Genomic DNA, 22495 nt, shown 5'->3' on the forward strand with positions numbered 1-22495 from the left:
GTGTCACTATATTACTGTTTACTTCATTGGCCCGTTTGACTGTCAAGGGTTCAGCCTCCAGGAAGAAACCCTAAATACAAAGTTAATATACCATTGCACATAAAAACAACTCCAGGGTGTCTAATGAAGTACTATCACCTCATAGACACATGAAAAACTGGAAAAATACAAAAATTGTAGCACTCCATCTTTAAGTACTGTACTTAAGTACAATTTTGTTTTTGTACTTGCATTGCCGATCTACAAGCTCACAATGCGTCGCAATGCGCATTGTGAGCTTGCTTGTAGATCTGCCATTTTCAAACGATGTTTCAACATTTGAAAACTTGAAACGGGACATTCTGCATAATGAGTAACTTTCTACTTTTGTACTTTTACTCAAGTCTATTTTGAATCCCGGGGACTTTTTACTGTGTAAACGGAGCAGGTCCTACATCGCAGCAATTGATACTTCTACTGAAGTAAAACATGCAAACGTACTTCTTCTTCCCTACCTACTTTGCTCAGGTGTTCGCCAGCGACGCCGACGAGGGCACCAACGGACAGATCCGCTTCTCGGTCGCCGAGGGCAACGCCAACGGCGACTTCCGCATCGACTCGGTCACGGGGGTGATCTCGGTGGCCAAGCAGCTGGACCGCGAGGCGCGCTCCTCCTACTCGTTGGTGCTCCAGGCGGCCGACCGCGGCAGCACGCCGCGCGCCGACCGCGCCACGGTCAACGTGGTGCTGCTGGACGTGAATGACTGCACGCCGGCGTTCGAGCTCTCGCCGTACACCGTGAACGTTCCGGAGAACCTCAGAGACCTGCCCCGGAACATCCTGCAGGTGAGTTGTGCAGAGCGGTGCGCATGTTTTGCGAGGGCTCTCTGTCACGATGTTTGAGGGGTGTTAGCCCCTCCTATGTCCAGCTTTGACGGTTTGTGTAAACACAAACGTTGTCCTAACACAAACATTGAATGCCATTGACAATGAATGGCTAGTTTTGAGTGTTTGTGTAAACACACATGATTTTGTGTACTTTGTTTGACTCAAATTGTGATTGACCAGAATGAGATGATGTATGATGATAAGAGCGCCCCTCACTTCACATGGGTGTGATTTTTACATTACCTGTTGACACTTTGGTTGCATCCATTCCAAAGTCCTCCTGGCGCTATCCGGCGGCATAGTGCCAGGCAGATTATTCTGAGAACGCCCACTTTTCCTTTCTACCAAAACCGGGAAGCAAAATCTTCCATTTCTACGTCTAAACTAAACAGGGCAAGGCGTTGCCCAGCAATCAAAAAAATGGATTTTACCGAGACCGTTTTACATAGATAAAAATAACTTAAAACGACCCCATTGGTGCTTAATTATGGACAGGAATTTGTTGCTGTCGGGCAGAAACCTTGACATATTTCAAGAATGTTTTTGCTAGATTTGTATGTTTTTGTATGTTTTTCCTAAACTTTGTCATACAGTGAACAGCTGATCTGCAAGCTTGCGATGCAACGCGCTGTGACCTTGTAGATGGGCTATTTTCACTATGTGTTTTAAATAATAAAAAAAGAACGGTTTTGGACATGAACGGTTTTGGACATAAACGGTTTCCTCCCAACGGCAACTATTTCCTGTGTGAAAACAAGGCCAGAGACCTTAAAGACTTAACAGTTTAACCAGATTTGCGATGACGCTAACCCAATAACTACAAGGATGTATATGGAATCGTTTTAACTGAAGCACTGAGCACGGTGGTCTTGTTTTGTGTAAATTTCATAACAAATACGAGATGAAAATTATGAAGAAATCAAATATGATTGCAATTAGTTCTGCTCAATTACATCTTTTTAGGGGGGAAAAAGGGGGGTGAGGTTGCAGCAACAGTGAGTTTTCTACACAAGTGCACTATGGTTCTCTGTGGCCCATGAGATAGAAAGGAGCCGGGCAGGCAGCCCACAATATTGTTCACTAATGAACAATGTCGTGCAAAGATTTATAGCCCACTTTGAACAGTGAACTAGTAGGGGCTTATTTTTGTTATCCGTGAGCAAAATGAACACAGTGACTGGACAGAAGAAGTCATCCTCATGATTAACATTGAGCATACTGTAAATGGGTCTTTACTTTGAAACCATTACAGTAGCTTGTGTCCAGCATTCCCAGAGCAGCCAGTGGCCACAACGTTAGAGAAGCAGGCATGGATTTGTCATTAGTTTGGAACCCTCGGACCAACTGTGAAATTCTGGTTAATGAGCAACAATTGCCCTTCCCCAACCAACCACCACGTACCCACGAGCAATGCAAATTGCTCCTGTGGGGAATGCAGCTGAACATTGTGGTTATGCTAGTCTAGATTTTAACTGTGAGTGAATCAGGGTATAGCTAGTGCTGGAAAAGACTCCAAACAACTCCAAACAACTTTTTCGTGTTCTCATTATCCGTCTGCCAGGTTGTTGCGAGGGACGATGACCAGGGGACCAACGGTCAGCTCAGCTACATGCTCGGCGGTGGCAACGACGAGGGCGCTTTCAGCCTTTCATCTGGCGGTCAGCTGAGCCTCAGCCAAACCCTGGACCGCGAGCTGCAAGGGAAATACGTCCTTCTGGTCACAGCGACGGACTCGGGTAAGGACCCAGCACAGGTGCTCGGACAAGACCCACGAGGGCAGTCTTGGTGCCATTTTTGCAATACGGTGACAGAGTGGAATTGCTCTAGCAGCACCATTTTTATTGCTCTTTTTTTAAATGCATGGACACATATTTAAAGTATTTGTCATTATTGCTGACTGACTGACTGACTGACTGACTGACTGACTGACTGACTGACTGACTGACTGACTGACTGACTGACTGACTGACTGAAGGTGTTTACAGTGGTTCCACTCAGCTCATTCTATCGGAGTATTTCGCTGGTCCTGGATAAAATACCAGTAAGACGCCCTGAGGTTGCGTGCACGCCTCCGCCTGGGTGATGGCAGACTGCTGGGCGAGCGCTGGCGCTTTAGAATGGGGGGGGGGGTCCTGGCCTGGGCCGTGGCTCAGCGGTCCAGGCACCTTGGCCGGTAGTCCGAGTCTGACAGTGTGCTGCGGGTTCGACTCCCGATCCCAATGGCCTTTACTGCATGTCCCTCTATAAAAAATATAAAATAAAGGCGAAAATAAAACGGTTAAAAAAAATTGAATCCTATCAACATATGTATGGAATTAATTCTGTAGTGGCCATACAGTATATGGAGCGTGTCTTGTGTGTACAGGGTTTGATAACTTTGGGGCAGGGCAGGCCCGTCTAGAGTTTGAATGGACCTGTATCAGTCAAAAGGGAGACATCGAAGAGGATGGATGGGTGGGGGACGTAGGATCAACATATGGCATGTCAGAAAGGGTGCTACACAAATCAAATTCGCTACTGTAATCCATTATTATTATTGTACCTTTAGTTTGTTCAACTGTAACTTTCTTCAGCAAAAGAGAGGAGGAGTATAAGGCGTCTGCATTGCATCAGTCGGACATTGTTTGATTTCAGCAGAGCTTCAACATATTCCGAAAGCAAACAACAAAACCAAGCTAGGGAGAAATATAACTAAATGTCAACAAACAACATTTTGATTTGATTTGTGTGTGTGTGTGTGTGTGTGTGTGTGTGTGTGTGTGTGTGTGTGTGTGTGTGTGTGTGTGTGTGTGTGTGTGTGCGCGTGTGTATGTGTGTGTGTGGCATGATAACCTAAACATTCGGGAGTTTTTAGCTTGCTAAATAACAGGGTTTTTTTTCTTTTATCCCTTATTCCCCAGAAGTCCCTTTTCAGCGGGTTCGATTGAATAAGCGTCCTCTGTTTATTTGGATACAGCGGTGAGGCTTGTCGTAGCCAGATAAAAGGTTAACTTGTTATTGCACAGAGGCCGGTTAATGTGCAGTTAAAGGAGTACATGCGTATCCCCAAAGATTCCCCATTTGCAGCCAAATCACATGGTATTCCCAGCTAAGTATACGTTTGGATGGGTCGCTCTGGCACGGCCGTCATGGTCGAAGGGTGGTTCCGTTTCATTCCTGCACTGACCATGTGACGGGCGTCCGTATAACACTATGTATTTTTGACTGCACACAGACTTTGGTGAGAATTATTGTGACAGTCCGGCACATAGCGTCTCTTTGTTTTCCTTGTGGAATTATAGATGCTGTCTATGAAAAATGTGAGTGATATATTGAACTAGATGAACGTGTTGTTTCATGTGATACATCTCGACACGTCGAGCAGCTTCGTTTCATGCATGCGAAGGAAAGGAGTGGATTGATCTCCAACTTTGCAATGGCAGCGGCAAATTATCAGACGATGAAGTCTGTGTAGCAATTCTTGTGAAAGTCTCATTTTGATTTGTTACTTCACGTAGTTGCTGCTCAGAAATTTGTACCATATGGTTGATGTTGCCCAATAAGCGAACATACTAATTAGGATTTGATTCCCTTTGTGCCTGCTTCACAAGAAGTCCTTTTTTAGACTCCTGACAACAATTCCAAAATATTTTGACAGGGCCTTTTGGTACATGGTTTGCCAAGAGGCAGAAAGAAGGATTCGGGGGTAGGAATATCAAAATATCGAAAACCCCATAATCATAGTACAGTCCAAATTACCCTCCAGCATTTTCTCACATTTTTGAGGCCTAGGCTGAGAAGGACAAGGGGGGGGAATGGTTCTCCCAGACACTATCTGGCAGGACATCTTGAAGGTGATGGTGCCGACATGATGCTCAGCTGTCTACCAAGGCGCGTTTGTTGAACCACAGACATTCCTCTTTACAACTTAATGTTGTCAGTCAGATTCCACTGTTTATATTGCATTCCACTATATTCCTCTCTGTGTGCGTGCGTGCGTGCGTCTGTCAGACAGACAGGCAGACAGAATAGTCAACCAACTCCAAAGTTACCTTCTTAAAGTAACGTTTTTTTAAATGTGTGTTGTCAGATTTGCTATTTATCCACCATTTAGTTAGGCACACATGCAGAACATATGCCAGAATAGCATAGCTGACTGCATGCGTTCCTGGAGCATTTCACCATGCGAACAAGAGCTAATTCTGTGCTTAAACGCTGAGTGCTACATAACTTATGATCAGGCAGATGTGCTCTAAGTTCTTTTTTTTTACTTATTCTGTGAATGAATCATAGCACGAGTTCCACTCATTTTGGGGGGTGGATGGGGTTGTGCCTGCGCCCCCGGTAGCAACGCGGTGCTCACTCTGCTCCGCCGCACCGCGGACATTTTGAGGCTTTTTTCGATGAAGGTAAACTCATTAATCTGGGCCCTGAGTATAGTTTCGAGACCCATTCTGCCGTGCTGAGTGAAATATGTCACGAAATGGATGGAAACAAAAGAGCGGACTGGGTGCTGCTGGTTCTTATAATGGTTTCTGGCTCAGGTGATCGGCAGAATTTGGCACACTTCTGTCATTATTTGAAAATCCAAAGCCCTGAGACGTGGCACACATACAAGCTGCATAAAGGTGTTTTACAAGGAGCCTTGTTGAGGGGGAAACTGGAAGATCTGGGAGAGGATATTTCATTTTTTTCCCCCTCTCCGCCAGTGGAAAGTTGTTGGCACCATTTCTGAGGGAAGGAGAAGGGCAGAGAGGGAGAAAGATGGAGAGAGAGAGAGGGAGGGAGGGAGAGAGAGTGAGAGAGAGGTGGGGAGGGAGAGAGAAGGAGAGAGATACCAGGACGTCAGGGTCCTGGGCTGGTCTCATTGCAGGGGCAACATCTGGTATCAACTGTAGGCAAATCAGATTTCGTAAGCCAGTGCCTAGCAACGCATAAGTTATGCCCCCATGGAAGAGGATAAAACAATGAAATCTCCAACAGGGGAAGAAACGCTTTCAGCAGGGAGTGTTTCTGGAACTGTTCTAAGTGGGCCACCACATTTTCAGAAAACACATTTTATGTACAGTTATGACATTCGGTCACTTGAGGTTGTGTCGGGCCAGCAAGCCGAAAATCACTCTCTAAGAAAGGGTGCAAATTCCAATGTATATTCCGCATTTTAGCCTATTGTCTCGCCCTATACACTTAAATACATTGTGTGGACCTGTAAGGATCCGTTTTGACACTTTCAGCGGTCCATCATTGACACTCCGGATGTTGCCACGTCGGCGGACTAGAATTTAATTAAGATTAATTTAGTGGTATGAAAATTGCACATTCTGTGGTGCTGCACATTGCAGAATAAAAGAGCCACTGTCACTGACACCGTCGAATGAATCGTCTACATAGGAAGTGTCGAGGAGGAAAGATAATGTCTGTCTACATAAGTTCATGGCCTTTGCGTGCACGCGCGCGTCTGTGGATGACGTGTGTGGGGGTGTGGGTGGAGGGTGGGGAGTGTGCATGTGTGTGTACCATGTGTGCCTGGCTTGTGGTGAGATTGTATTATGTTTGCGCATACAATATTTTTATATCTGTGTGTGTGTGTGTGTGTGTGTGTGTGTGTGTGTGTGTGTGTGTGTGTGTGTGTGTGTGTGTGTGTGTGTGTGTGTGTGTGTGTGTGTGTGTGTGTGTGTGTGTGTGTGTGTGTGTGTGTGTGTGTGTGTGTGCGTGTGCGTGTGCGTGCGTGTGCGTGTCGCACACGCGCTCTACATATGTGGTGAGAGCATCTTCAGGGCTAAATTGACACATGCATAGCACTTGGTCTCGTTATGCTTTAGTAGAGAAGGCTGGGCAAAGCCCTGGTCTCCCATGGCTATTACTGCAAATCCCGTGCCTTTCCACCCCCCACCCAGCACATCTATCTCCCTCGCTCTATTCACAGCAGGGTGCATTTTGACACTTCCAGAGTTAAATTAACCACTACTGTGTGGACATGGTCACTTGCTCGACTGTACGGAGTGGGCGGAATGGGGGTGTGCGCGGTAGAATGTGTTAGTGATGATTGTGAGAGTTTATTTAACCACTTAAACATTATACACATTCATCTAGGTCCCTCAGCTGTCTATACTTACTTAGCACCTCCCCTTCTACACCATAATTATGCGACACATTGTGAGCTTTTAGATCTGCTGCACTACCGTTTCTTTTTGAGTGGCAAAATATATATATATATATATCTTCTCGCACCTTGCCCGTACATTCACTTTCGGAAATTACACAAATAGAAAGTTAAGCAAATTAAGTATTGGAAAAAGCCACTGATAAGTGGTGTAAAAGCATGGCTGGACTTTGCCAGATCACTGTCCAAAAGCTTGCCACAATAAATCTTTAATAGGGTCCGTTTCTGAAGTTTTCAGCCAGACTCAAGTCTAGTGGCAACACAGGACTCAGCCAAATAAAATATCAGGTTCCTCAAATGAACTTTAACAGACCTGTAACATTCTAGATCAACTCTTAAAAAAAACGGAGCCAGTAACAATGTGGTCTTGCAGAGCTTTTTCCTATACACTCTTTTCTCCTTTTCCACACTTTAACAATTGCTGGAACTGAATGTTTGTGTAAATAGCGTTAGTATCTAATAAGGGTTTTAAAGACCTGGTGTGGGTTGGATGATAAGTAGGCCTACTTTGCGGTAGCCAGGCAAGATCCACTATGTTCTTAATGCTGTTTTTTACTCAGTTTCTCTTATGGCCCTGGTTGGCTTGATTTAATCACAATAAGCACCTCGCTCGCAAAAGCAGTGTACAGGATCTCAGAATACTGTTTGCACAGAACAAGTTGTTCTTTTGTGTCCAAAGAGCAGTTAGCAGAATTGCTGGGCAAGCCTAGCATGTGCAATAAGCCTATAGCCTTACTTTCATTATGCAAGTCATATTGCATACAGTTATGCTGTCAATTTAAAGGTTCTGTGAGAATCTTGCTTTTCTGTGCCTTTTGTCCCATTGCTAGCAGATTCGGCAGGTTGGCTGGGGATCTGTATAGAGATTGACCTTGGAACCTTGGGACGCAGTCATTGGGATTGGTCCATATAGAACCCACTGCCTCCAAGCTATCGACCATAGAAAACAGAAGTGCCAGTCGTAGTAATTAAAAACACAAAACTCACATCACTTCGTAAATGTTGAGCATTCGGTCCAAAGTAAACGAATACAATATTCTTGCACGCAAATCAGGCTTTATCAGTCTGCAAACCAATAATACCCTTATCCATAACCATACAAACAAATAGCTGTCCCAACATTTTGAGCCAAATTTGACAAATTTGCCTGCGAGATTGCCATATAAAAATTAAAAAAAAAAACTCTTCTACTCCTTATTACTACTACAGGGTGCCTTTTGAGCGTTTGAGTTGAGATGTCCCTTTCACTCTCTTGCTTGTTAACTGTGAGAAAACCTCTGTTTACTCTGTTTGTGTTTGGCAAACCGTGTGGTGGGACACAGCTCGCACCCTGCGCGCACTAGGTCCACTGCAGCCATTCATGGGTGCCCGGACAGAGGGGTTCGGCATTAAAAGAAGCTTTGTCGCAAAGCAACAGGTTCTCAGAGGGAGAAAAATGCCATTTGCACTGCCAACAGCGGCCAGTTCTCTCTCACCCCCCCCCCCCCCCCCGCCTCCGAGTAATGGTGTTTTATTTACGCTGTCTCTTAAGAGCACAAGCACAATAATCGAGCCTCGCAGTCCATAAAGCGTAATTAACCGTTTAGCCCTAAGCTCCAGGCTACAGATGGGGCTGTCTCATAAATTTACACATTCATCCGTCTTTCCTCCTTAAGTCAACCTGTCCTAAACTTTCAAGTTTAATGAACCCTTCCCGTCTCAACATCAAGCATTGTTCTTCTTGCGGGCGGAGGTTCCGCACAACTCCGCTCCCGACTCCGCGGGACAAAACATCAGTCAATCATATTGAAGGAAGGGGATTATCTCTTGTGCTAGCAGAGACGACCCAAACCTAATTCTTAGCATGGCTTAAACCTGGAGCAACGCCGCAGACTCGCACCATTTCTCAGGGGGGTGGGGGGGGGGGGGGTGGGTGCATGCTGCTATTGTAAATCACCCCCCATCCCACACCCCGGCAGCACCCCGCATGCTTCTCTCAGTGGTATGTGTGCCCTCACAGCAGATGCAGCGGTCAAGAAACACATAGCTTAACTGTAATTAGCACATTGCGCTTGGTGCCCCCTCTAGTTTTTGAGAGTGTACGGTATGGTCATAGAACCTTCGGGGAGGTTAATGTGATTTGTTCACTGGTAATGTACACTAATAAGGTGCGTGGACGCTGCCATATGTTTGTGCAAGATAGACAATGCTTTCCCGGGGTGATGGGGTTATGAGAGGTTTACAGTCTGTGTGCCCTTGTGGGATGGGAGTCGAAGGCGACAGATGGCCAACTGTACTTCCTCAGTCTCAGGGTCTGCAAAGCTTGTTATTTTGGACACCCTTTATTGTGGGGCGGGGGGGGGGGATATTCAGGGTCCCTTCAAGTCATGTGGTGGTCCTTACCAAAAACAAGCTTCCCAGAGCCTGGGCTCAAGTGGTGTCATTACATATTGGCCGAGAGAGACGTAGATGTCATACTCATGACCACTTCACTATCTTCCTCCAAGTGCTAATAGAATAATTTAAGAGATATAATAGAATGCTGTGTTTGGTCTGTGTGTGTGTCACTCTCAAGTCCGTTGGGAATGTCCTGTTTAAATAAATGGTATTGAAATGTTTTTTTTTCTCCCAGAGATCAAATTAAAGTGGGCGAGAATTCACCGAGCTCCTCACGCACTGTTTGAGTGCTCAGAGGTATCGAGTTGCTCCGTGTGAAATGCAGTCAGAGCAATAATGACGCCAGTGACTCCATACATTATCCCCATGTCGCGGAGGCTCATCATCAAAACGGTTATCTGCATACCATTGCTCTGAAGTCTTCCCTTAGAAAATATGAAAAAGAAAAAAAGAAAACGCATCCGGACAGGCATTTCCCCCAAGGATTGAACTTGGACTTTTCAATAATGGTGTCCATACTTTTGCGGCGCTCAGTGACTCAGGCACGACCCTTCACTCTCTTCACGGAGACACGTTCGATCCAACATTGTATTTACCGATTGAAGGACGCGTGATTCTCACCAATCCCCTTCCAAATTTCCTAGAGTAGACTGCCATATCCCGAGAAGTTATTTGGATCAAATATACACACGCCATGCTGTGCTAGCAAAGCAATGAGTGGCATTTGCTTCCAAAACTAATTTCCACCCGCAACAAAATCTCTCCGGTAAGATATACAGTTTATCTGGAGATTTGATGGTGTTGATAATTCTCCATGTGAGGTAAATACAGATGATGAGAGGCTGTAATCAACTCAGGAGTCATATCGGGTCGCTGTAGTTTGTTTTTCCCGAGTGACCGGAGATTAACCCCTGAAATGAGATTAGGCTAATGGCACGGTTCTGTACTCAGTCAGAGGGGAGATATAGAGCGCCTTGATTGTTCTATATCTGTTTTGGCTATCTAACAAACTACAACTCAGGGATGATCCCATGCATGAGATATTAGTAATAAACAACATCACATCAGCCCCCTTTCTCCCTTGTTGAGAGGAATCTTGCACAAAATGAGCCACGGACGTCGTCGTGCACTGCACGCGATGCTCTCCATTGACCCATTCAGGACGGGAACCCGTTTTGGTGTTTTTTTTTTTTTTTTTTTTTTAACACTTTATTTTGATTTTTATTGATGAATAAATGAAAAAACATATGTGTACATTTTGTTGTATCAGACATGTAAATATCCCCCCCCCCCCCAATCAAGGTCAGAACAAGACAAATAAAACAAAGACAGACAGTACAAGACCGTAAAAGTAATTAGTAAACTAGTTTTGAAAGTACTAGTGAACATAGTAAGAAGAAGAAAAAAAATAAAAATAGAAAATAAAATAAACAGAATTTTCCATCAGGGTATGGTATCTAGGTTACATACATTGTATCCATCTTTCTTTTCAGATAGTAAATTGCTCTATATCCAACTGTCTACTTACTGAGGGCCTCCAACCAGAGGTCGCCCAATGTCAGGTTTAGTGTGAGGTATCAGATTGTACAAGGGAATATGGGTTTAAGCGAAAGGTATACTTTCTACAAACTCTATGAAAGGGGTCCAAGTCATAATGTATCTATCTTTAGAACCACTACGGTTGTACCTTAGTTTCTCTAGGGGAATCATGGAGAGAACCTCTTTGACCCACTGTTTGAACGAGGGAGGTTTCCTCGACTTCCATTGTCGAAGTATCAATCTACGAGCCAAAAGCGATGTGAACCGTTTTGGTGTTTTAAGCATTATGTTATACTTTAGCTATTGAAAAATAGCAGATCTTCAAGCTCATAGCGCGGCACACTACAAGCTTGTATAGATCTGTTATTTTTGAAAAATCGTGAAAATGTGGCCCAAATCCTTGAATATACTGTATATATTTCGGGGGTTGTACCTGGCTGGAACAACACATTTTTCAGATGGAGGTCGGCGGCCAATTACATATTTTTGGGGGTCCTTGACATGAAAATGTTTGAGAACGACCGACATAGAAAACATGGGGTCTTTCAGAAAACCCGTCATGATTTAGAAGGCATTTGTAGAATCGTCCTCAGGTCTAAATGGGTTAATGCTGATAATGACCATGTGTGCACTTGCTGATCTGTAGACCAATGTCCTTATCCCTCTAACACCCGCATTAATTTCTACTTGCAAAAAATTGATTTCAACCTTACTACTACTTTGTACTACTAGGACTAAGACTAAAAAATATGTTAAAAAATATAAAAAATATAAAGTTTGATGAAAAATGTATAATAATTATATAATAATTATATAATAATATAATAAATTAATAATTTACATTTTGGGGATATCTTTCACAATAATGAATAAAACATGTTCTAGACATTCTAATGATCACAAAAAAATATATATTACAATTATTTTACCTACTTTTATTAGGGTAAAGGTCAAAAGTCTTAGGTAAAAAAATGTTCAAAATCGCACAGAGTCCAGACATTTTTTATTTGTGTGAATTTCAGCCTCTGTGGGGGGTATTTATATGCAAATATCATGACCAATGGCATTGAAATGGCATTGCAATGAACATCACTGATGACGTTTAGGTGAAAAATGAAAAAAAAAAAAAAAAAAAAGTAATTAAATAAAATAAAATTGTTGCTAAAAAGCAACGCTGGGTCTTAGAGGGTTAAAGGTCTATACATACCACAGGCCCTCACCAGAGACAATGCAAATGGGGAAAACAGGCTTGCACAGCCTGTTTGAAACCTGCACGGTTTCATTCAAGCTCTCATAAAAGACAGTCAAATGTTACTAACTACTGCAGCGGTACTAGCGGTAGGAATGAGGAGGAGGAGGATGGGGGGGGGGGGGGGGGGGGGGGGGGGGACCGGTGGACAGGGTTTGCCTATATGGAAACAATACTTTCTAACCACGAAGCAGCTGACTTCCCCCCCCCCCCCCCCCTTCAAATTTCCACCAGCTCCCTTTTCTTTCCATGGTAAAATTATGTCATTCTTGTCACTTAGCGTTGGGCCCAGACGGCTTCGGGGCTCTGCCAGACCCCAGACAGAACCTTTCTCTCACCATACCTTTTCCCGGCCCGTACCCTGTCTGTCTTGGAGCATTGAGACACACAAGAGGTGACATTCTCCAACCCCTCCACTCATCTGAGTCATTGACCCAGACACCCTCCTTTGGCTTAGCCAGATTCCAGTAAAGACCGTTTAAAGGAGATGCTGATATTTTTTTCTAGCAGGCAGTGAGAGCATTCCGCTGTGGTTCGGTCACCCGTTCTAAAAAAAACGAAACGAAAAAAAAACGACCTGGCTTCACACAAGCTGTTTCAGCCACTGTTGCTGTCATTTACAGGTACTCCAGTTGTTAGAAAGGGGAGGATGGCTAAAGCCTGAGTTATACTCGGGGTTGCACGCCGGAATTTGCAGATCTACTAGCTCACAACATGTCGCGACGCAACACGTTGTAAACTTGTAGATCTGCTATTCTCGGTGCACGGCACCGGTATGCAACTAAATATAATTCAGGCTCAAGCCAGGGCAGATATGGCACATGGGTGGTGCACATCGACCCATAGTTATTTTGTGCCATCCATCACATCCATGGAACGTCTCACCCCGGGACTTAACTATGTCTGACAACCGCAATTTGCATATATTTGCATACCCGCCGAGATATAGTGTTCCCTGATGACTATATCTGTCGGCCGGCGGAATGTAACAAGATAGATCTGAACTATTTACACGCTGGACAGAAGGTTGGGAGAGAAAACAGCTGCCAGGGGTTATGCGATATCGGTGATCCCTGGGAGACTAAGAAGGCACGTCGCCGTGCCCCGTGTGGCAGTGCCGAGGCTTGTGCGTGCGTGTGTGTGTCTGTGTGAGATGCTGTGAGAAGCGATACACCCGGAAAGATGTGGAAAATGCCCTGTTTGAATCCCCCCCCCCCCATCCCTGTCAGCAACCACTAAGTTCAGCATAGGTTCAGAGAGCTAGCGAGGCATGTTGGGGGGGGGGGGGCGTTTGTGTGCATTTGAGAGGGGTTTAGTGTTTGGGGCGTGGGGGTGGGGTGGCCTTGTGCCGCGCTTACTGGGGGATTAGCCCAGGGTAAGAGTGTCCAGCACCTCTTGAGACCATCCCTGATTCGTTCGGTGACGGGGGGGGGGGGTGCTTGGCATTGCAGGTCAAAGGTCACGCAAGTGCATGGACTAAGCGGTCAGTAGGTAGAGGAGTCTGTTCTCTCTGGAGCTGGTAAACAGGTTGTGACATCACATCCTGTACCGAAGTGTAACGCCTGGAAGGAGAGCACTGGGTTGCACGCACGCACTCACTCACTCACACACTCACACACACACTCACGCACGCACGCACGCAAGCACGCACACACACACACACACACACACACACCCACCCCTGTTGCTTGGTGCTTCCGTTGTTTAGTGGAGGAACAATGCGATTGAAATGCAACAGCCTACAGTAAATGCGATGGCTGCAACACACTAACAGAGGGCAGCTCGATTTCAGGAAAAATATGCCGCTTGACTCCGTATTTGAATACAAATATTTTCTCAGCCTCTCGCGCTCTCGATAGAAGCTAATGGCTTCTGTAGACAAAGCCATTTCCTTGAGCCACTTATCAGTCCCAACAGCTCCAGCGTGTATAGAACATATTTGATCAACAACAGTCTTAACGGAGTTGTTTACCGTGAAGTAGGTGTTTGCCTATAGAAATGGTGGCCCATTGACGGAAAACGTATGTCAACAACCCCCAAATGATATGTATTTGGCCGCGGACCCTACTGAATATCTTTTGTGCCAACAAGTTACCCCCATAAGATATTTATTGTTAAAATAAAACAATATTCAAAAAAGATATGTCACATTGAAAACAGCAGATCTGCAAGCTTAGAACACGTCGCATCATGACACATTGTGAGCTTGTAGCTCCTAACGATGACTCATGTCATGATTGTGTGGCACTGTGACGGTCGCCCTGCACCTGTGTTGCTAACAGTGTGAATTTCATTAACCAAAACACTCAATACACTCGATTTAATGGCAGTTTAATTGCCACATGTGGCGACCATTGTAATTGCATAACTACTGCTATTTGACAAAAAAGTCAACATGCTACCTTAATTACAAACCACAAAGATTTATGTTTCGTACTTGAAGCACTTCATTAATACCTTAGATACTTGTATATTTAGCTTGTGCTTGCGTCACTTGTATCTTGTGCCACTTTCTGCTCGTAATTTATATCCCCGTGGTCACAAATATTTGTGAACTTGGATGGATACATAATCACCTCTAAATTAAACTTTGCCTATATTTGGTTATAAACACAGCATATGAAAGTCAACCAAGACTAGAAGAGTGTGTGACTCATATTGTGGTAATGAGTCAGTCAGCTACAGATTGGTGTTGTATGGCCAAAGGGTTCCGTACTTTTGGGATGAAGCTTGTTTACGCTTCTCTCGTTTAGTATAACTCATTTTGCTGCTGGAATGCTGCAGTTGTGTTTACGCATTTGGCCCCAAAACCATGCATGCACTATTTTGATTAGAGCACCTGGATTTATATGATAAACTTGACTGAAAAGTCCCACTGAAATGGCATGCTACTTTATTATCATATTATTTTCAAAACATTTCTGAGATTTATTATACAATAATATATTTGAGTCACAATCATCACAATGCAATCGGTTGTCAACATGCGGCATCTTGCCTCATGTTCAAAATGACCTACAGCGCTGTGGTTCCCAAACCTTTTCATGATTTTTACCAATATTGTCATTTCAAGTGCCCCCAGTTCGACCTGAATTAGGCTACAGTCCCCTATTTAATGGCATTTCTATCTCTGGGACCACAATGTATATTGTAAAATCAGAGTTAATTTAACTCTGAGAGTAAAATTTGGTTCCTAATTATAATTTAGCTGGGGACCCCCTGGAACTCTCTCAAGGACCCCTAGGGATCCCCGGACCCCACTTTGGGAACCACCGACCTACAGGTATTTTACACCTCCCTGTATGACCTCACTAGTTCAACCAGACAGCCAGACTGCTCCACTGCATTGGTTGGTGGGTTAAGTTCCCTGCTCTAAAGAAAAGCTGAAATGAAAACAGTTTTTCATATTTTTAGAGCATATCCCATGTTCATAATGGAGAGAATAGATTATACACACATTTTGTGTAGTTGTGTTCTTAATTAGCTATACTTCCTGTCAATCAAAAATGCAATACACATGGTTACACGGCATGTACAGTAGCATTTTCAACCAATAACATGATGACAGGCACCTGTCAATTCCATTATAGCTCAATGTAGCCTCGGTCCCAGCCTTACTCATCTGCGAAGAGAAATGCCTGGTCACAACCGTGAATAAAATTATTTATTAACAGTTTAGAGAATTACAGTACATTTCAAGCACAACTCAATACAAAAACTGTTAACTGAGGACGACACCATAAAGCATTACACTTGTTTACAATTCATCGGAACATGTAGAGACGTACAATACACTGTACATATACAGCGAGGGGAAAAGGGGTGTGGGGGTGGGGGTTTCAGATTTTACAGGGGCCAGTTTCGAATTGCAGACGTCCGTAGGTGCCCTTTGAGAGTGGTTTTGAAGGAGTCGCATGTCGCATGAGGATTCGCATGTCTTAATGACTGTTGGTATGTAGTAATGTGGCGTTCCACATTTTGGTGCGGAATGAATCCCTTGTTTGTGCCGAATCTGGGTTGTATAGGCTATGGCTTGTTGAACTCCCTCTGGTGTTGTGGGTGTGGACTTCGTTGACATTAAGGCAGTATTTAGACAGGTACATGGGTAATTGGGTATCTTGGTGGAGTCAACCCTAAGCCATTCCAGCCTGTCAAAGTGGGCCGTGGTTAGGTGTCATTCCAAATAACTCAGTTGGTCCACTCCAGGGATCCTCAGGGTTCCTTGAGGCGGCTCCAAATGGACCCTAACACTTCTGTAACTGAACGCTATGGGCGTTCTTGAAATTAAAATGGTGTAGAACCACTGCGATAGCAGCTGAGGGCTGTGCTACACTGTTTTGAATCTAATTCAAGATGGCAGCTAGAGCATTTCAAACGTATGCTACAACAGTATGCTACGATGTATATCTGAAAACCTTTGAGGTGAGAACACAAATAGCCAATGCAGTAATATAACTGTGATTCGGCACTGCCTTGTTGCAGTGTGCAGCACACTCGCGGTACGTAATTGTGCACTGCGTCAAGGTACAGTAGTGCCGACAAGGCAGTGTAGATGCATTTGAATCCCATAGGCTGAGGGGACGGGATGGTCAGCTGAGATTGTGATTGGATGAAAAAATAATAATAAGTCACGATTGTGGTCTCCAAAAATCGATTTATTTTTGTCTTGAACCCATTAAGACCTGCGGCCTATTCTACAAATGCCTTCCAGAGATGCCAGCACAAAGTGACGCGATGTGCGCGTGCTGTGCATATGCAATATTGAATAGCCAACACAAAAATGTAAAATTATGCAATGCTTTCGCGGTTTTAATATTAAGGGCACCTTGATAATAGGTCTTTAGGGAAAGTTGAGCATTTCTTCCAGATACATCCCAACATTAAATGACACGCGCGAGCACGCACGCACGCACGCACATGCACACACATGCACACATGCACGCACACACCACCACTATCCCCTGACCCCCCCTAACCTCTTCTAATTTTCCTCCCCTGAGATTCTCGGCTGCTTTGATTCCGCATGGCTTCACGTTAGCAGAGATTATTGGTGGCCACCCTCCAAATGTTTTCTATTATTCCTTATTAATTCCAGCCCCCGCTGTATGCAAGCATGCACTTCAAGCATCTGATGTTATTAACAGCTGAATACACAGAGACACACAAACTCAGAGTTTATGTTACAGCACCACTCCAGGATTTTGTTTTGAGTGCATTGGTTTATTTGCTAAAGCTACAGTGTGTATGGAGGATGATTCACAGATGAGTTGATTCATTTTTAGTAATGATTGACAGGCTTGGTAAAATAAAATAAAAGGGGGGGGGGGGAGACAAGAAAATCTCAGCTTTCAGATCTCATCCTCACTCAAACTTCAGGTGCCCTCTACTCTATAAACAACACAACTACCGGTAGCAGCAAACCATTTCACAATACATCCAAAACATTAAAAGTTGTCCACCAGTCGCGTGTTGTGACTTTCGGTAAGCACTGATCTCGTGTTTATGTTTGAATTATGGAACTGGCCTTTAAGCATGCCATTTAAGGAAGCATTATGGAGGGCAACACCAGCAAGGCAGATGTCTGAGTCCCCTTTTTCTTTCTTCAGGTTTTTCTGCATTGCGGCTCACTTTCATCTGCTATTGATTTAAATCCGTGCCTCGGGGGCCCCATGAGCCCCGTTTCGTCACTCGCTCGAGGAGGAAAAACGGCTAGATTTTCGCTGAAAATAGCATTTTGCTGTTTTCTCAGATTCCAACAGACTAACTCGCTCGCTCTAAAATAGACCCATTGCCATGGAGATTAAATCTATGTGTGTCCAAAGACCCCAGGAAGGACGCCGAAGAGATTGTGTTTCAGAGATATTGAGCCCCTTTTGATGTGTTGCGCGCTGATGTGTGTTGATGTGGCAGCGCAGCAGCCCTATGGAAACCAACACCAGCGGCCAGAGACATTTGCTGGAATAAAAAAAAGAAAGAAAAAGCAACAGGAAAATTGTGGTCAAGTCCTCCTCGCTCCACCAGGATGAATTGCTTCAGTATGGGACGAAATGCAAATGACAAGACTATAAAACAAAAAACACCCAACACGCCAATAAATCATCGCCAGCCATTGTCCAAAAAACACAGAAGAAGACTTAAAGGCTAATTCATTACCCTTTATTGCGTGACCGAGCGTGCCCTTCAACGAAAATAAGCGATTTTCAACACATCATTTTAGATGAAAATCGTTAATTTGAATCCTGTTGAGCGTCTTGGTCCCACAATGGCGTATAGTCAGTGTGACCAGTGACCAGTGTGTTTTTCTTTTTTCATTTTAATGAATATGGCTTTGTCTCGTATTGTACCAGTAGTGTGCTTCACTGCCTGTCTGGTTTGTTATGTGTTGTGTGGGGACTACAGATGAAATTTAGCATCTTTGCTAATTCCGGTGTATTTACAGTACGTTGCATTTGGTTGTAACGTTCATGAATATTCTTGTCCCGTCGAAAACAAACAAATAAAGTCAAGTAAAGATGCTTGCACCCCAACGGGCTATACCTGGACAAAACATTCTGACCCATTCTTTTTCGTTTCGTCTGCAGGTTCTCCGGCGCTCAGCGGAACGGGCACAGTCACGGTGCTGGTGGACGACGAGAATGACAACGTCCCCGTCTTCACCTCGTCCTCGTTCCACACCGCCATCGCCGAGGACGCTCCCACGGGGACGGACGTCCTGTTGGTCAACAGCTTGGACGCCGACGTGGGTCTCAACGGAGTCATAAGGTACACAGACAGACGTGGTGGTTAGTTAAGGCCTATTCATAGTCTGGATTTTCGGTGATGAGGTGACCACCGCTCCGGTGGTGAGCTGACCACCGGAGCTGAAATAACATTGAGCGGTGGTGAGTAAAAACAGAGAGAAGGGCTGGAGCGGTGGCGGTGGTTTGCTCTTCACCGCGGCTCGTGACGTCATGTTGTAGTTCAGTGGTCAACCCACCACCGTAAATCCAGACTATGTATGAGCCTTTAGAGTTAGAGTCTTGGCTGTGGAGCCTTTCCATTTAGAGCTGAGGAACGCATCTGTGTCGCCTTATTAGCTTTTGAACCACTTTAATTATTGTTTTTAAACTTTAGCTGTTGAAAAATAGCTTGTAGATCTGCTATTTTTTGTGGCTACAAATCTTTGAATATATATTCTTTCACGGCGAACGTTTTTAACTCATATCTTTGCTTCTGGGGGGGGGGGGTATTTAGGTAAATATTTTGAGATGGGGGTCGGCGGCCAATCACATTACAAGTTTGAGCAACACTGACATAGAAACATTAGAAAACATAGAACAACACGTTTTTCAGGAAACTGTCATGATTTAGAAGACTTTCATAGAATCTCAGGTCTTAATGGTTTAATACTTCTCTCTTCCTGAATGGATGCCCTTCCGTTGCCCCTGGTAGTGAGTGTGCTTCCTTCCGTTGCCCCTGGTAGTGAGTGTGCTTCCTTCCGTTGGTAGTGAGTGTGCTTCCTTCCGTTGGTAGTGAGTGTGCTTCCTTCCGTTGGTAGTGAGTGTGCTTCCTTCCGTTGCCCCTGGTAGTGAGTGTGCTTCCTTCCGTTGCCCCTGGTAGTGAGTGTGCTTCCTTCCGTTGCCCCTGGTAGTGAGTGTGCTTCCTTCCGTTGGTAGTGAGTGTGCTTCCTTCCATTGCCCCTGGTAGTGAGTGTGAAAAAAACTAAAAACAAACATACAAATAGTACAGAAATATGGAGACACAGTACAAGCTCTCTGCTCGGCAGTGCCGATCCGCTTGATTGAGAAGTGCAAAACTGTCTGGACAGTCTGTACAAGACCGAGGCTTTGTTGTTGCTATTTTTCTTACGCTGACGCAACAATCCGACACATCATTTCCTGATTTTGTGACATATGCCAGGCCAAGTTAGCAATTGATGCCAGGAGGAGTTGTTGTTTTGTTGCATTTTTATCCATTTTTTTTTTGGTAAATCCATTGTTCAGGCTTTAATTCTCCAGCTGTATGACAGCTTTTCTTGCACTCTGCCCCTCCCTTGCCCTCCTCCAACCTTTGTGGAAGGGGTGGAGGGGTGGAGGGGTCTGTGAGAGATTCTGGATGCTCTCCCTCGAGCCGGATGTTGATTCAGACACAATCCCTCCTTTTTACCCGGCAACCCCACTGGGTACATGTTGGGGGTATCGCGGCATGCTCTACTTTCCCAAAACATGGTAATGAGGATGTTAATTGTCTATGACAGTACGTGTAGTGCCCATCGGGGGGTCCTGGGGAGTGGGGACGGTTCGAGGCCCTTAATAGAGACCAGAACCGCTTGCCCGTCCATTATTAGCTTGGATTCTCACAACCCCGTTAAATGTAAGACCCTAAACTTTAACTCGTTGCGGGACCAGGCACAACATGGCCCTGTGTTGTGGACGACGGTGTTTTAGAGTTGTCGTTGACTAGTTGCCAAAATGAGCCTATAGTGCCCATGCAGTCTAGGTTTGCACATTGTTCCGTGCTTTGTCCTTCCATTTCTGAGATGTGGGGGGGGGATGGGGTGATTTAGCAAGAGTGCTTTTCAAATCATAGATGCTGGTGTGTGTGTGTGTGTGTGTGTGTGTGTGTGTGTGTGTGTGTGTGTGTGTGTGTACATTGTATGTGTCGCTTTACGTTTGCATCTGGGACACGTTGGAGAACTTCAGAGATATTGAGTGGAAACCCGATCCTCGTTGGAAACCAAAAAAGTATGGCCCTCTGGTCATAAAGAATTCTGGGGTGTCTCCAGTACTCGACGTAAGAGAGAGAGAGAGAGAGAGAGAGAGAGAGAGAGGGAGAGAGAGAGAGAGCAGCAACTTGAACCACATGACTCCTCTCAGAGGAAGATGAGAACGGCAGAAGAAAAGACAGATTGCTTTTCATAGATTTTATAGAAGGTGGTCACCATCAAAAATATTGGTTAACAAAACAGGCTTTGAAGAAGATGCAGATCTGTGCATGTGAATGAGGGAGCGCTCTGCCTCTCATGCATGATCCTGTATGAGTGACTGCATGTGTTTCTGTTCAACCTGGTTCATTCTTTTAAAGCCTGATGCAGTGCCCTCTATAGGACATTTGGTTACACTGACACCAGGAGCATGAACAGTTCTATCCCTTAGCTAAAAGCTCAGAATCTACATAGTGGTATGTGACTATAACTGTAGGTTGTAGTTCTCCATGGCCTCCACCATGGCCCGTAGCACTAGCCCTACAGATAGCACTTAATGTAGACTTAGATAGTATTTTAAATATAGCACTTTATGTAGACTTAAATAGTATTTTTAAACAGACTTATAGCATGTTACGTAGACAGCACTAGAATTGCATTTTATGTAGTCATAGCACATGTATAATAATATAGTATAGTATGTATAGTTTACATAGATACTCCACTGTTACGTTCTTAGCTTACGCATGTTTCATGATAACTACTTTTATGTATGTGATGTATGCCATTGTTACCGCTTAATGTAAGTCGCTCTGGATTAAGAGCGTCTGCTAAATGCCTAAATTGTAAATTGTAGTTTTATTGCTACTTTGGCAATGGCTCGGAGACTAACTTGGATGAATTAATCTTATTTTCTACATGTGTTTTTGTTTTGTTTTTTGAGTCCCAAACAAATCTTGTGATTTGGAACTACACAAGGATCTACAGTAGACCATTTGTTGTTTGTTCACAGTAAATTATAATTTAGGGTATCTCGTATCGTCAGCGTTCCAGCCTTTCAAGTTCAATTGTAGCTGTTTTTGTTTGTTTCCCATAAACCCCTGTAGATACAATGTGTTTTGCTGTTAAAATTGCACTAAATGTATTTCGTCATTAAGCCTCAATCTCTGTGAACAGAGTAGCAGGGATCCGAACGTAATTCCGACGGAACATTAGTCCGACATGTGGGAACAAAGGTCGGACTAGCGCTCGAACATGTGCTGCTCCCGTGCTTGCGGTTAGGGTTAGGTTAAGGATAGAGCGGTTGTCGGTATAATGACTGTCGGACCAGTAATAGTGTCGGAACTAAGTACTGCACCCGAGCAGACTGTAGCACAGCGCAGTATTTCACTCTAGCCATGTAATCAGCAATCCTTTTAGACATGGGACAACCAGGGGATGTGTACATGACTTTCCATTACACCATGGTTCCATTTGCTGGGGTTGGGGGGGATACGTGCCTTTGCTTTTGATATCCCCCTTCTGGTCATTATTATTTTTGTGTCACGGGTGGGGATATGTTTTATCCCTGCTTCTGGTCAGAGTGAATCACAATTTACAAATGTAATATTCATTTTCTCGATGTAACGCGTTGTGATCT

The 22495-nt window shown here is 44.4% G+C and overlaps 1 protein-coding gene across 1 annotated transcript in view; it reads left to right on the plus strand.

Moving 5' to 3' along the window:
• fat4 (FAT atypical cadherin 4) overlaps positions 1-22495 on the plus strand; it is a 146421-nt gene that overhangs the window by 94231 nt on the left and 29695 nt on the right. The window contains exons 8-10 of the mRNA XM_083785590.1: positions 508-825; positions 2429-2603; positions 18755-18935. Of these exons, the coding sequence (XP_083641716.1) occupies positions 508-825; positions 2429-2603; positions 18755-18935 (674 nt within the window). The remainder of the gene's footprint in view (positions 1-507; positions 826-2428; positions 2604-18754; positions 18936-22495) is intronic.

This window comes from Protomyctophum parallelum (genome assembly GCF_964188405.1).
Source record: "Protomyctophum parallelum genome assembly, chromosome: 16".
Classification (NCBI taxonomy): Eukaryota; Metazoa; Chordata; class Actinopteri; order Myctophiformes; family Myctophidae; genus Protomyctophum; species Protomyctophum parallelum.